We start from the raw sequence: 14,600 nt of genomic DNA on the forward strand, positions 1-14,600 counted from the left end.
CTAAGTCATTAATACCATACTAAAAATTTCTTTCAATATCTAATCTCATAGTTTATGAAAAACTTGATACCTATCACCACTTTCAAAAGAGGGCTTGATACTGGGACTCATTCAAGAAATTATTTCTGCTCAAAAAATTAATTGAAATTTATAGTGATTCAATAAATTTTAAAATGATGATAGTAAATGGGAATTCACTAGTTTCTTATCAGTTGTTATTGCTGATATCTTTAAAATGACAAACATTTAACTTTAGTTCATTGCCTATTTGACAATATTCTAATAGAAAGCAGAGAGCCAGGTTTTGTTTTTTCCATACCTTCATCTCTAACTCAAAAGGTGGTTTCCATGTTGAATCTTAGTCTGAATCCTCTCTACCTGGTTACATAGACTTACAGGCATGGAAAATAAATGGATCATCATTCCTATTGTTGGGATACTCTAGTTCTAATTATCTAATTGAGAAAAGCTTAGCCAGATATAGTACTGCTCTATGTCCCATTTTTATTGACATATTATAATTTATAATAGGCAGTTTCATAAACAGACTTTCAACACCACACCTTCCAAAACCAATGATTCAAAAACTCTTCCCATTTGCCCACTCCTGAGCCTCCTTCCCACAATTCCACCTCCTCAGCTCAGTACATCCAATTCTGTAGACCAACTATAGTGCTCTGTTGCCCATTTTTTACCTTACTAATCTACAATTTTATTGATTAGTTGTCCTTATCAGTAAAGTAATCATTATGTATGTGTTTAAATTCTAACACATGAAAAAGTCCTGCATCTTCTATTTTCCATTTTATCAAACATGTTTTGAACGCTTCACAAATTTATGTGTCATCCTTGTGCAGGGGCTATGCTATTCTTCTCTGTTTCATTCCAATTTTAGTATATGTGCTGCTGAAGCGAGCATTCAACTTTGTTTTGAATCAGTAAATCCCCTTTAATTTGTACAAATGTTTATGAAAAAATGTCAATATGGATCCCTACCCATACTCAGAGATAAAAATAAACAAACTCTTAGACAAATACTAATTTCTATTAAGAGCATTTACCTAACACTTCTTTGAAGTCATGGATTCTATAATAACTCAAAGATATTTAAGAATGCACTTAAATTTTTAAAGAAATAAAACAATACAATGAAACAATGCCTAATTGTTATAGTATCCTGCTTAAAATATGCTGGTGGCTATTTTCATTCAATCTTTGGTTATTTTATATGATGCATTTCCAGGGAAACTGGAAATAGAAAGTAGAGATTCAGGTTCACTTTCAGCTCTAACTCAAAAAGTGGTTTCCACTTCTTTTTTTCCAACTGTGTGATTTTTATTTAGCTTTAGAATCTACACTATTTGACAATTGAAGTCAGAACTCCATTATTTGTACAAAATGATGCCTTTGTTATAGTTGTGTGGACCCTTACAGATACAAGCATGCCTTCTCTTTAAAAATTAATGGACACATAAGACTTAGAGACTGTACAATATCAACCCACCTGCAAAAGACTTTAATAAGTTCTAAGATCTGTCTCAAGGATTACTAGATTCCTACCTAGTCTTCCTTTCAAGACCACCTGAAAATGCTAAATCTCATTGCCACTACAAACTCATCTTCCTCTTTTTTTTGGTTAAGAAATGTGAATGAATGAGGGAACTGGAAAGCCTGTCTGGAGTACAGGTGGGGGTGGGGTGGGATGGAGGGAGATTTGGGACATTGGTGGCGGGAATGTTGCACTGGTGAAGAGGGGTGTTCCTTATATGACTGAAACCTTATCACAATCATTTATGTAATCAAGATATTCAAATAAAGAGAAAAAAATAAAAAAAAAGAAATGCTATCTTCATTATTCATTCTAATAGCTGATCTTGAAACTAACTCTTCCATATATATATATGTTTTTGGGCCACATCCAGCGATGCTCAGGGGTTACTCCTGGCTGTCTGCTCAGAAATAGCTCCTGGCAGGCACGGGGGACCTTATGGGACACCTGAATTTGAACTAACCACCTTAGGTCCTGGATCGGCTGCTTGCAAGGCAAAAGCTGCCATGCTATCACTCCGGGCCCTTCCTTTTATAATTTAAGTCCTAAAATGTATCCTAAATTATAATAATGTGCAGATTGTTATTTCATTTTTCCCCCTGTTTCTCTGGAACCAGTATAAAACTGGTTATAAAACTAGTATAAAGGGCCCGGAGAGATAGCACAGCGGCGTTTGCCTTGCAAGCAGCCGATCCAGAACCAAAGGTGGTTGGTTCGAATTCCGGTGTCCCATATGGTCCCCCGTGCCTGCCAGGAGCTATTTCTGAGCAGACAGCCAGGAGTAACCCCTGAGCACCGCCAGGTGTGACCCAAAAACTTAAAAAAAAAAAAAACTAGTATAAAACTGTCATTATCTTTGGGACATAGATTGTTCCAAGATGCAGGCATGTGAAGTCTTAGAGCATTGCTATAAATGACTTGGGGTTAGAAAATGTTGCCTGATGAATTGAACTTAATAAAAATTTTATTCAAGTTTTCTGTTTCGTAAGTTCCTTCCATAAGTAGTGTTTCGGGGACCATCTAATGACGCTACTACCAATGGAAAGACACTTAAGGATTAAGTACACTCATTATCTTAAGGAGATGGAATATATGGGCAAAGTCAAAGACTTTGTCTTCCCTTAAAAGATATGTAAGATTACCCAAATAATGTTTTATGATTCATTTTTGTGGTATTTACCTAGTACTGTATTGCAACAGTTATTTTTTATTAAGATGCAAGAAACAATGAAAACACTAAAACTATGAGCTTTTTAAGAGTAAAATTTAAAACATAACTCAAATAGATTCAGTTGAAAGTTGCTGCTTATGATATCTGTCAAGTGCTGACTTAGAATATTAGAAGATCGGGGCCGGCGAGGTGGCGTTAGAGGTAAGGTGTCTGCCTTGCAAGCGCTAGCCAAGGAAAGATCAAGACCGCGCGGTTCGATCCCCGGTGTCCCATAAGGTTCCCCCAAGCCAGTGGCAATTTCTGAGCGCTTAGCCAGGAGTAACCCCTGAGCATTAAACGGGTGTGGCCCGAAAAAACAAAAACAAAAACAAAAAAAGAATATTAGAAGATCAATAGTTATCAATGACTTGCTGCCTTCTCTCAACAAAAGGATTGCAGTCAATTAACATGGTGGGTAGGAAGGGATTAGATGCCTTCCTAAGGTATATATATATATATATATATATATATATATATATATATATATATATATATATATATATATATATATATATATCTTTGCCATGACCAGAGTTTATTCTTAGTTTCTCCATTAGTTAATTCAGACTTAGCTTCCTATCAGTTAACTTAGGAATCACTGCAAGTAAAACTACATTACAATCTGGGCTACCAACATGTGACACCTTAGTGGTTTCTCACCTGAAGACTTCAGAAAAAAAAAAAAAAACAACAAAAAAGAAGTAGAAAAAGGGTCAGAGCAATAGTACAGCTGATAGATAGGGCCTTTGCCATGAATGTGGTTGACCTGGGTTCAATCCTCAACATCCCATAAATTCCTTTGCAAGAGTAGAGAACAAAACAATTGCTAACTTGAACATTACTTGGTGTGCCCCCCTACAAAAAACCAAGCTACAGGAACAGCATTGGTTTTATATAATGGTTAATGAAACATAATATATTTGGGATCAAAATAAGCATTCATATGACCTTGGACAGATCATTTAGTTTCTTTGATTATATTTCTTTATTTAAAAATAAAGAACCATGGGGCCAGAGAGAGCATGGAGGTAAGGCATGTGCCTTGCATGCAGAAGGATGGTGGTTCGAATCCCAGCATCCCATATGGTCCCCCAAGCCTGCCAGGATTGATTTCTGAGCATAGAGCCAGGAGCACTGAGCACCCCTGAGCACTGCCAAGTGTGACCCAAAAAAACAAAAAATAAAATAAAATAAAACAAAGTAAAGAACCATTACTTTATCTGTCTACAGACTATCACAGTCAATACACTTTTAAAACATGCACAACCAATATGGTTATCATCCCACCAACTTCAGAAAGAGTATGTGACCAGTAGCAAATAAGAAACATACATACAAAGGGAAAATGTTAAAGATCCAAATGCAGATATTAAGGCAGAATAATTTAAAAGACATAGGAATGATTCTACATTTATCATTAAAAACAAGTTTTAAAATAATTTACTTGTGATAAGTTTCAATATTTAATGGATAGGGTAAGTCTTGGGAAAATTTCTTGTTTAGCTATGTAGCTACAGCATCACTAGCTATTTCAGTTTGAAGTGATTGTACTCTTTTCATTTCACAACATTTATATAATCCAGCTACTTTTCTTTCTCCATCCATTCATATATCCTGTTTTAAAGCAAATTTCAGAACTATTTCAACATTTTGATTCTACAAACATGAACATCTTACAATGTAACAGCAATTTATTACCGCACACAGTAAATTAATATTCACATATTCATGTAGTTTATATACAAATTTTAAACATTGGCTGAAATACATTTTTTTACTCAGGATCCAATGCTTATGAAATATTTGAGTGGTAAGTTTCTTTCATCTTGTTAAGTCTTTGTCTCTTACAATACTGACATCTTTTGAAGAATTTTGGACATAACTTAAGAAATGTCACAACATGTAAAACCATTTCTAAAAGGTTAGTTCAGGTGAAATATTTTAGCAAGATAATTAGATTGGTGATGCTATGTAATTCCTGTCAGTTGGAACAAGTCAGTTTGTCCTGTTTTTGGTGGCAGGAAGTTCATCACTTGGATTAGAGAAGTTTCCACCAGAATTCAACATTGTATAGAAGTCACAATTTAAAACAAAATTTTCCTTTGTACTTAACTTTATCTGTGAGGTTATCTTTTGATATCCTTTCCAATGCTTTTAAACATAAGATAATTACAGTTCTTTAATTATAAAGAAAGACTGTTAAGAGTGATGAGTGGCTCCATAACAAAGAGACAGATTAAAATACATTAATAAATCATTGCTTAAGGAAAAAAAGATAAAACTACAGAAAAGGAGGTTTCATGGAAGGAGCATAATGTGGCCACTGGAGAATGATTTATTTAAATTATCTTCTCTTTTACACTCTGGTAAAAGAGTGTAAAGGAGATCTTTAACACAGATGAATATATTACATTCAATTATCCATAGTTAAATTCCAGCATTATATACAAAAAATGAAGGAAGAGAATAGGTAACAGGGATTTGAATGGGGATAGAGATGGGGATGGTAATGTAAATGAGACAACTCTTAGGTTGTTGCTTGGCTATAATAGTTCCAGAGCAGGATGGAAGTAAAGTATAATTCTGATAGAAAAAGAGGACATAATACATACTTCTTGGGCCAGATATTTCTGATGAAAAGGCTAGATAGATAGTTTAGGATTTTAGCCATTTTTGACATATCCTCAATTTGATCCCTAGGCCTGCATGATTGCTGAGCAAACTGGGAGTGAGCCCTGAGCATACAGTCCAGAATATCTTATAAATATGACCAAAATCCCTTCCCTAGTGCCCACAAAACATTCAAATGGACTTATAGATAATCTTCCATCCTTTCACATCTAGGGAGACTTCTAGGTTTGAATAGCACCTCCAAAAACCCACTACTGTATTCATATTTGTCTCTCATTTCTTATATAACTACATCTCCTGAATTATTCTATGATAATTCAATGAGTCTAGGAGACAATACACCGACATCTGGGTGTCTCTAACACCCATAACAATGGAATATATAAGCAATGCTTTTAGGAAATATTTAAGCTGTTTCATTTCTCTTAATTCATACTTTGCTGCCTAGTCAGTAAGTGATAAAGTTGGCATTCAAGTCAATGTATGTGTACTGTGAAGCCACCTTATAACCAGTATACATGGATTTCCCATACGATTTGCTCTGAACAGTAAATATTCCTTGTGTAAGTTAATTTCTTAGTTTTTTTATTTTCAGTTTTTGGGATACACCCAATGGTACTCAGGGGTTACTCCTGGTGCTGCGTTCAGAAGTTACTCCTGGCTGACTCAGGGGACCATATGGGATGCCAGGGATTGAACCCGGGTACAGCTCATGCAAGGCAAATGCCTTACCTACTTTGCTATTGCTCTGGACCCAAGTTCTTAGTTTTTATTCCAACATTAAAATACTTTTCATTTTATTTAGTTCTCCACCCTTACTTATTTCTCCAACTCAATCTATTTTTCCAGTCATATTTCTCATCAATTGAGCTTTCCCAAAAGGTGGTTTAATTTTAGTGATTCTATCTTCTATTATGTTGAAATTCTCCTTTCTAGAGATAATTCATTTTTTTCTATGATACCTTCTCCCTTCAAATCTCCTTTAGATCACTTAAAATTATTTAAAGTTTTACTTTTTCATAAACATTTTTCTTGCATTAGGAAAGAGTCTTGCCTTGCAAGAAGCCAATCTGGGTTGGATATGCTTCACTACATATAGTTCTCTTAGTACTGCAAGAGTGATCCCTGAGCACGATCACAAAAATAATCTTTTTTTCAATTATTGAATAAGTTTTATTAACTTCAATTATGTCAGTTGTTGCTACCTTTCTGTATTTTGACAAAACACTATAACTATATTTACATTCTTTCTTAGACTGTAGTCCAAGATCCTTTTCTGGCTGTCTCTAAATGCCTCATATACCTACCAGATTATCTTGCATATGTAATGGATACATCAGAGACATTTTACATGTGAAGGTAATGTTTCTTTATTAGCTCTTGCAATAATTAAATTTAGGTTCATTCTGAGTAGTTAGAAGTTAAAACTTGATTTTTTTTATTTCCATTTTATGATCTATTTCCTGAAACCTTTAAAAAACATACAGCCTAATTTTAGTGATGGTAAGGTGTAAATAATAACAACTAATCAAATAATATTCACAACATATACATAAGATTCATAAGAGTCAAAAAAATCACGCACATCTATACCCATCCTAAACTTCTGGCATTGATGGATATATTTATTACCTAAATTCCAGTAATACTAATACAAGTATGTACATATGTCTAATTTAACCAATGGCATACATTTATTATATCACAGCAGTTTATTATATGTGAATTATACCTCTACAAACTGGCTTGTTGAAGAATCTTTGATAATAAAAATATAGATCTAGGTTCTAATCTAGTATTGCAATTTATGTACTGTAGCTATTGAGCCATTACTTAATTTTTCTGTGAATCGATTTTATAATGAAGAAAAATGATATTACTTCACAAAGTGGTATTTCTGTAAACATGAAATGAGTTAAATCTTATAAATTGAACAAAATAATACTGCATATTGAAAAGCTAGCCACTATCACTATCATGGTTAATCTTGACTTAGCAAATGACGATTTGCCAACTGAAAACATATTCATTTCCATCTTTTGCTTGGAACTTAAATTTCAAATAAATACTATTAATGGATTTTTAATGGGTATATATATATTTTTTGGTCTTACACTACAAGCCCAAAGTCTATGAAATAACTTTGGTTATTGAAAATACTCTACATGCCAAATATTTGGCTAAGTGCTTTCTATAAATACTCATCCAATAATCAAAATGCCAGTATAAGCTTTTATTTTTCTATATTGTACATAAAGCAATACTAATGAAGCTAGAGAAAGTAAGCGATTTTTTCAAGTTGTGTATTACGATATATAGTAAAGCTAGGAAATTTCTCTTCATTTCTTTTTTTTTTTTTAAATTGCTGTCGGAGAGACATCCTGCACATGCTCAAACCTTTTTAGATCACATCTTGGATTATGTGTTACCAGGGTCAGAACCCAGAACCTTGTACATAATAAAAAGTATGTACTCTGCCACTTGGGCCACAACCTGAGGAACGTTACTGCAGACAAGTTAAAATGTTAATTTACACGTGTTTCCCAACAAGTTTAATTTTCATTACTAAATACAATTACTACCTATACTTAATTTTATTTATTGTTCTGTATTTTGTTAATATATTTACATAACATGTACATGATATAATGTTTTCTTCTCTAATATAACTGATTATAGATACTTTGTCACACATTCTGACATTTTTTTCAGAGAATCTAATATTAGCCTTTCTTCTATGACAATGACAAGAGTACAGTGTGCTTTTTGATATGTTTTAATAAAACTAGACACTAATTTCTCCAGATATTTGTGATCATCTTCAAGTTCCATGCATCTTTCTATTTTTGATATATTTCTTTGGATTTTGATATATTTCTTTGGCTATATTCATGCTTTTTCTACATGAACTTGGTAACAGTGAAAGGAATGCTGTAAGGCATTTATTTATATCTTAGATTCACCAGGTGATAAATGGGACTCATATAGGATAAAGAAAATGCTTTTATCACCCAATCAGCGAGTGATTGAACAAGAAAAAAAAAGAACCATAATTAAATTTTGTATTCCTATTATCATGCTCCCTTAAGATAACTACACTACCACCCACATAAAAAGACACATCCTATTTTCATATATTAATACTTAGTTCATGTGTAGTATAGCTTTGGAGCAGTGTGCTCAGTTTACATGTTAATATATATTTCCAAATAGGAATCAAATGAATAGACACAAAAAGAAAAAGCATTTAAGCAAGTAAAAGCTGTATATAAATTTTCCGTAACTGTGACTTTTTGCTTGCACTTATACCTAAATATAATGCACTTTTTTCTGCATGTTCTTAATGCAGGACTTTTTTTTTTAGTTAGTTTTTTTTTTTGTTTGTTTGTTTGTTTGGGCCACACCGGGCTGTGCTCCAGGGTTACTCCTGGCCCTGCGCTCAGAAATTGCTTCTCTTAAGATATGGGATGCCAGGGATTGAAACAGGTCTGTCCAGAATCAGCTGCATGCAAGGCAAATTCCTTACCACTGTGCTATTTCTCTGGCACCAATGCAGGACTATTTAAAAACATAGGCTGCAATTGCATCTCTGACCACAAAATTTTTATTACCGTGCTTCACCTTTTGTGAATTGTGAACTGGGCTGTGATGAGGCAACTACTGAAATAGATAAGAATTAGAATATATCATAACTTAATAATAGTTTATAATTAATCATGCATAGCAAATTTATATAATAATCAATAGATTAAATGATAAATGATAATATAATATCAAAAGTAGAAACATCCATTTTGTATTTTCATCAAAATGTTATTTATCTTCTTTATACAGAATTGCATAACATGTAAATATCATTTTTAATAGATTGGGGATATACATACAGTCTCATATCAGAAAATTGAAAAGGCACTGCTTAAAGATCCGATTCATCTATCACCAATACTTCTAAAATATTCCTAATGTCCCTGACAAAGAGGGTTGTTGAATTTTTTTCTTCTTTTTTGATCACACCTTGCAGTGCTCAGGTTTTATTCCTGCCTCTCTGCTCAGGGATCAATCCCGGAGGTACCCATATGGGATACTGGGGAGCAATATTAGGTTGGCTGATGCAAGGAAAATGTCCTGCCTGCTGTGCTATATTTTAGGTTTAGAAACACTGAAATTTGAGATAGTCCTTTCTCATGCATCATAATTTTCTACATTGACTGGTAACTATTTCTGTGCTTTTCTAATGTAAATAATTATCACCTCTTGGAGACAGGCATGTATACTAAACAATCACAGTTGTTATAATTATAATTATTAAAATGCACTTTTATACTAATGTAGTACATAAATTACTTGATTCTCATTATTAATAAATTTGAAATGTGTTTGAAAACTACAAAGGGGGATATTTGCTTCAAGTCAGATGTACATGAATATTTAGACCCAGTAAAACCCTGAACTTATACATAATGAAGCCCTATTTCTGCCTGGTGATAAACAAATAGGTTGTCAAGTCTGAAGTCTAAATCAGATTTGTATCTCAAGAAACCCTTCAATACAGCAGAGATTTTGATGCTAAATAGGTAACGCAGTTATGACTGTCTTACAAAGTGAATCCCACACCTGTTTGGTGTGCATACTCCAGCTCCCACGCCTCCAGCCTTATCCCGTGGCATTGAATATACTCCTAATCACTAATGAAGGAAAACAGAACAGAACATTTAATTCAAATGTCAGCTCAAAATGTTACTCACCAAAATATTCATCAGCAGGTGGATTCTCCATGTCAAACAACATTTTTTTGGTCAGTTGCTCAAGCTCATCCTCAGGGTTGAATAAGGGAGGGCCATATTGAGATCCCAATGGGCCAGTTTGTATGCACTAAAAAAGAAGAAAACATAGTTCTTTAAATGTGATGCATTCATCAATTCAGGCAACCAAACAGTGTTTATAAGGCATAGGAAAATATATAAGAACTGACTGGATTTTAGAATTAGTTTGATTAGTTATCTTGGACTCTCCATGATATTCACTTTTGCTATCTGATGAGTCACTTATTAAAATTTAGAAAATCCAATTTAGGAGTAAGACTAAATTTCAATAATTTCAGTCACTCTGTGGCATTTGGGATAGTTGCTAAAACATTTAGATAAATTAAACTTCGCTCATATGCTATTGTAGTTAAGTGAGAGATATAGGCATCTTACAACATAAATATAAAGCAAATAGAGAATGTGCTTAGTCAGAGGACAAAATGGACCTCTCATCATGTATCCTGACAAAAAAAATCCAAAGAGGCAGCTGAATGCAGTAGGAGTAGCTAAAGGAGAGAAAACAGAGATGAAAAGGGTCAGGCAGCATTTAGGGCCCTTACAAGTTGTATGTTTCTGGCCCACCTATATATACAGCTTGAAACAGGATCTGAGATAAATCCCAAAAATCAAAATCTTTTTTGTTTTTTCATCTTGGAGGCTTAGTGGTTTTACTTTAGCTCTGCAATTTGGTATTAATAATGGTGGAAGTACACCATTGCCACTGGCTTGGAGTTTAAACGGGGATTTAAGTCAGAATTATAGTAGGTAAAGCAGCAGGTATTCAGTAAAAGAATGCTTTAAGTGATGAGCCAAGAATCCAAATATATGAAGAAAAAGACATAGAGTTACCAGATGTAAAATTTTTTCCACATTTCAAAAAAGGGAAATATTTATATTTAATTTCACATATATTAAATTTCCTCATTTTCAACATTATGTATCTTCCATCAATAAGCTAAAAATAACTACTTAAATATATTTGAAATAGAAAAAATTTGTAAAATAGTACATTCTGCATGGTTATTGGCAAAAATATTATAAATTATCTTAACTTCCTTGATGGTATGTAGTTTCAATAAATTGAATAATAGCTTCTATTCACATGAGTATTTAGAACAAGATAAAAAAAATCTGGTTTTATATATTTGACCTTCATTGTTAACATATAAAACATGTATAGGATGGAATGGGATATTTTTTTCAAAGTAAAATTTTTTTTTTTTTTTTTTTTGGTTTTTGGGCCACACCCGGTGACGCTCAGGGGTTACTCCTGGCTATGCGCTCAGAAGTCGCTCCTGGCTTGGGGGACCATATGGGACGCCGGGGGATCGAACCGCGGTCCGTCTCCTAGGCTAGCGCAGGTAAGGCAGGCACCTTACCTCGAGCGCCACCACCCGGCCCCCAAAGTAAAATATTTTAAGTACAAAAATCTCTGAAAATGTATCATTCTCAAAGTATTTTTTATCTATTCTAAAATCAATTACCTAAGTGATGTCTAAGGCATAAAATGTGTTCAAAATATATGTGATGGAGCCATAGAGATAGGCGTTTGCCTTGCATGCTGCCGACAAGAAGAGACCTAATTTGATTCCCAGCATACCATATGGTCCCCGGAGCCTGCCAGGAGCGATTTCTGAACATAGATCCAGGAGTAACCCCTGAGCACTGCCGAATGTAGCCCAAAAATCAATCAATAAATAAAGTTAAAAAATCTTCAAAAATACCAAAATATATGTGAGATTGTTGTGGTGCCATTCGACTCTTTGTAATTGCATTACATTTTTTTTGTTTGTTTGTTTGTTTGTTTGTTTGTTTTGGGCCACACTCGTTTGATGCTCAGGGGTTACTCCTGGCTAAGTGCTCAGAAATTGCCCCTGGCTTGGGGGGACCATATGGGACACCAGGGTATCGAACCACCAGCGGTTGGTTCCGTGGCTAGGGCTTGCAAGGCAGACACCTTACCTCTAGCGCCACCTCACCGGCCCCATTGCATTACATTTTTAAGCTTGAAAAAATGTTGAAATAAAATTATGCAGAGAAAAAAGGCCAATCAATAATTGGTTATAATGGTCACTAATCAAAATCCTTGGGATTTAACTACATTGTTGGAATTTTAAGTTGAAGACAGGAAAATAGGAACTAAATTATTGTATGTGGTGGGACAGATGGCACAGACAAAATATAAAGTTGCATACTGAGATTTAAAGTCATATCAATAATGTTTTGCATTATATGCTCATATCCTATTAATCATAACATATAGTTATGATGAAATCCAAATAAAAATCATCTTAGACAGATAACTCATTTATTTAATAGGTATTAAACATGTTTAGATACTCTATAAATGGTTAAAAATGATGTTATAGAGTTTAGGTAAGGGAATATTGATCCTTTTATTAATTTTTTCTTATGGGTAATTATTCTATATCATTTATTTTGTGTATCCTCTGTCAGCATTAGAGAGGTTCACAATGATGTACTAAATAGTCTTTGCTTTGAGAGACTTAGAGATAAGCAGGGGTGAGAAGTATTATAAAAAAAGTAACAGTGAGAGTGCTACATAGGCACATTAAAGTAATTGATAATATTATTAAAATGTAAAAATCACATAAACTATCTACTTTTAGGAAAAATGTACAGAAAATTTCTAGAACACAAAATTGAAAAATGAGTTCTAGTTTGATGATATATCTATACCAGTGCTTCTCAATTATTTTGTCATGCCCCGCCCCGAGGAAGAAGAAAACATTTTTCACATCCCCCACGTGACTATAAATAGTAACTTTATTAAAAAAAAACTTTAACCTGCAAAACAAAAATATATCAAATAATTTGAGCTGATTTTTAAATCAGAGGCGGTGTCTGAATTCATGGCTACAATGAGCACGTTTTGCGATGCATAGCTTTTCAAAGCGGGCTTTGAAGCAGGACACAGCAACTCTCAGCTCCAGAGACATATAGAGACATAAACATGGGGCTAGCTTATTATGACAGTATTTGCCGAGGTCAAATGCGGCCCCCTTTACGGAGTCTCGCACTCCTCCTGGGGGGGCGTGCCCCACTATTTGAGAAGCATTGATCTATACCTATCTATATCTATTTTAGTTTGGGGTCATACCAACAGGTGTTCAGGATTTTCTTATGGCTCTGTGCTCAGGAATGACTCCTAGAGATTCTGGGGATCAAATCTGGTCTTATTCTTTGCAAGAAACACTTTACCTGCTGAATTATGCAACGAGCCCTAGAAGCTATATTTTTTAAAGAAGGAACAAGTCTAAAAATATAACAAAGGGTCACTGTGACAATGTGAGAATTAACTATTATGGTAAAAAATAGGCTTTTAACAGTATAAAATTTAAATCTATGTGTACAAATAGCTGTGCAATCAAATGAACAGATCTAGTACAGAACACTTAGATGATGGTCATAAAATAGGGATAAATAGTAAATTCATAATACAGTAAGTATAGTTTTATTATCTATAAGTCAATATATTCATAGAGTAAATGTCTGTGAAGGTACTATCACTGAATTTGAAATCCTGGGGAACTTTTACTTTCTAAATTCATGTTTCTTTATTTTATAGTATATAATTTTTCTACTGGAGTGTGTCAAGTCGAACTCTAACTTTATTTTAAAGAAATTAATTTAAGTAAAATGTATGCTGAAAATGAGCAAAAATGTGAAATGAATGATTTTCTTATTCAGTTGCAATGGAAGACTCTAAGAGGACCAAAAAGATGAGAGGTGAAACCAAGCTTTGTGTTTTTGTAGAAAACTGCTAGAGATTTTGCTGAGTTATTTTCCACCATGCCAAACAAACTGAGATGATCAAAGCTTCTGAGTTAGCAGTTCTGGGCCTAGTATGAGTTCATTAATAACTCTAAAAATAACAGAAGCTAAAAATGTTTAAGTATAATGATGTGACCATAAAAAATGTACATATTATTACATATTTCAGTATATTCAGAGTATCACAAACATATCACAAATATGTTCATGAATGCATGTTCATGTTAAAAATATTCAGGATGTTCATAGAGCAGAGGTAACCCATATCAAAGATCTTCCTATATAAATATACAGTCAGTAGAAGACAGTGGGATTTTCAGTACAGGCTAAACTAACCAGATTTTATAAATTCTTGTGGAGTGGAGGGTGGATAGACTGAGAGAAAAGTTCAATAGGGAGTTTACCTAAGAATTGGTGGTCAGAATAAGGGAAGGGAAGAGCATGTATTCTGACTGGAGAACACTTTAACTGACATTCACCTACTGTTCTTAGCTGAGTTTGGGACTCTTTAATCCTTACAAATTATAAATAAGCTTGTAATTTCTACTTCACATTTTTTTGGGGGGAATTAAATGAGATTGCTTGCATCTCTCATGACATAGAACTGAAA

At 33.8% G+C, this 14,600-nt stretch overlaps 1 protein-coding gene and 1 non-coding gene across 2 annotated transcripts in view; both read right to left on the minus strand.

Moving 5' to 3' along the window:
• The window catches only part of LPP (LIM domain containing preferred translocation partner in lipoma), a 491,757-nt gene that overhangs the window by 161,621 nt on the left and 315,536 nt on the right, over positions 1–14,600 (minus strand). Inside the window, exon 6 of the mRNA XM_049775963.1 lies at positions 10,136–10,262. Coding sequence (XP_049631920.1) covers positions 10,136–10,262 — 127 coding nt within the window. The remainder of the gene's footprint in view (positions 1–10,135; positions 10,263–14,600) is intronic.
• On the minus strand, positions 813–919 carry LOC126013161 (U6 spliceosomal RNA). The gene has a single exon (XR_007497489.1). It is a non-coding gene; the product is annotated as a U6 spliceosomal RNA (small nuclear RNA).

The sequence above is a fragment of the Suncus etruscus genome, chromosome 6 (assembly GCF_024139225.1).
Source record: "Suncus etruscus isolate mSunEtr1 chromosome 6, mSunEtr1.pri.cur, whole genome shotgun sequence".
Taxonomy (NCBI): domain Eukaryota; kingdom Metazoa; phylum Chordata; class Mammalia; order Eulipotyphla; family Soricidae; genus Suncus; species Suncus etruscus.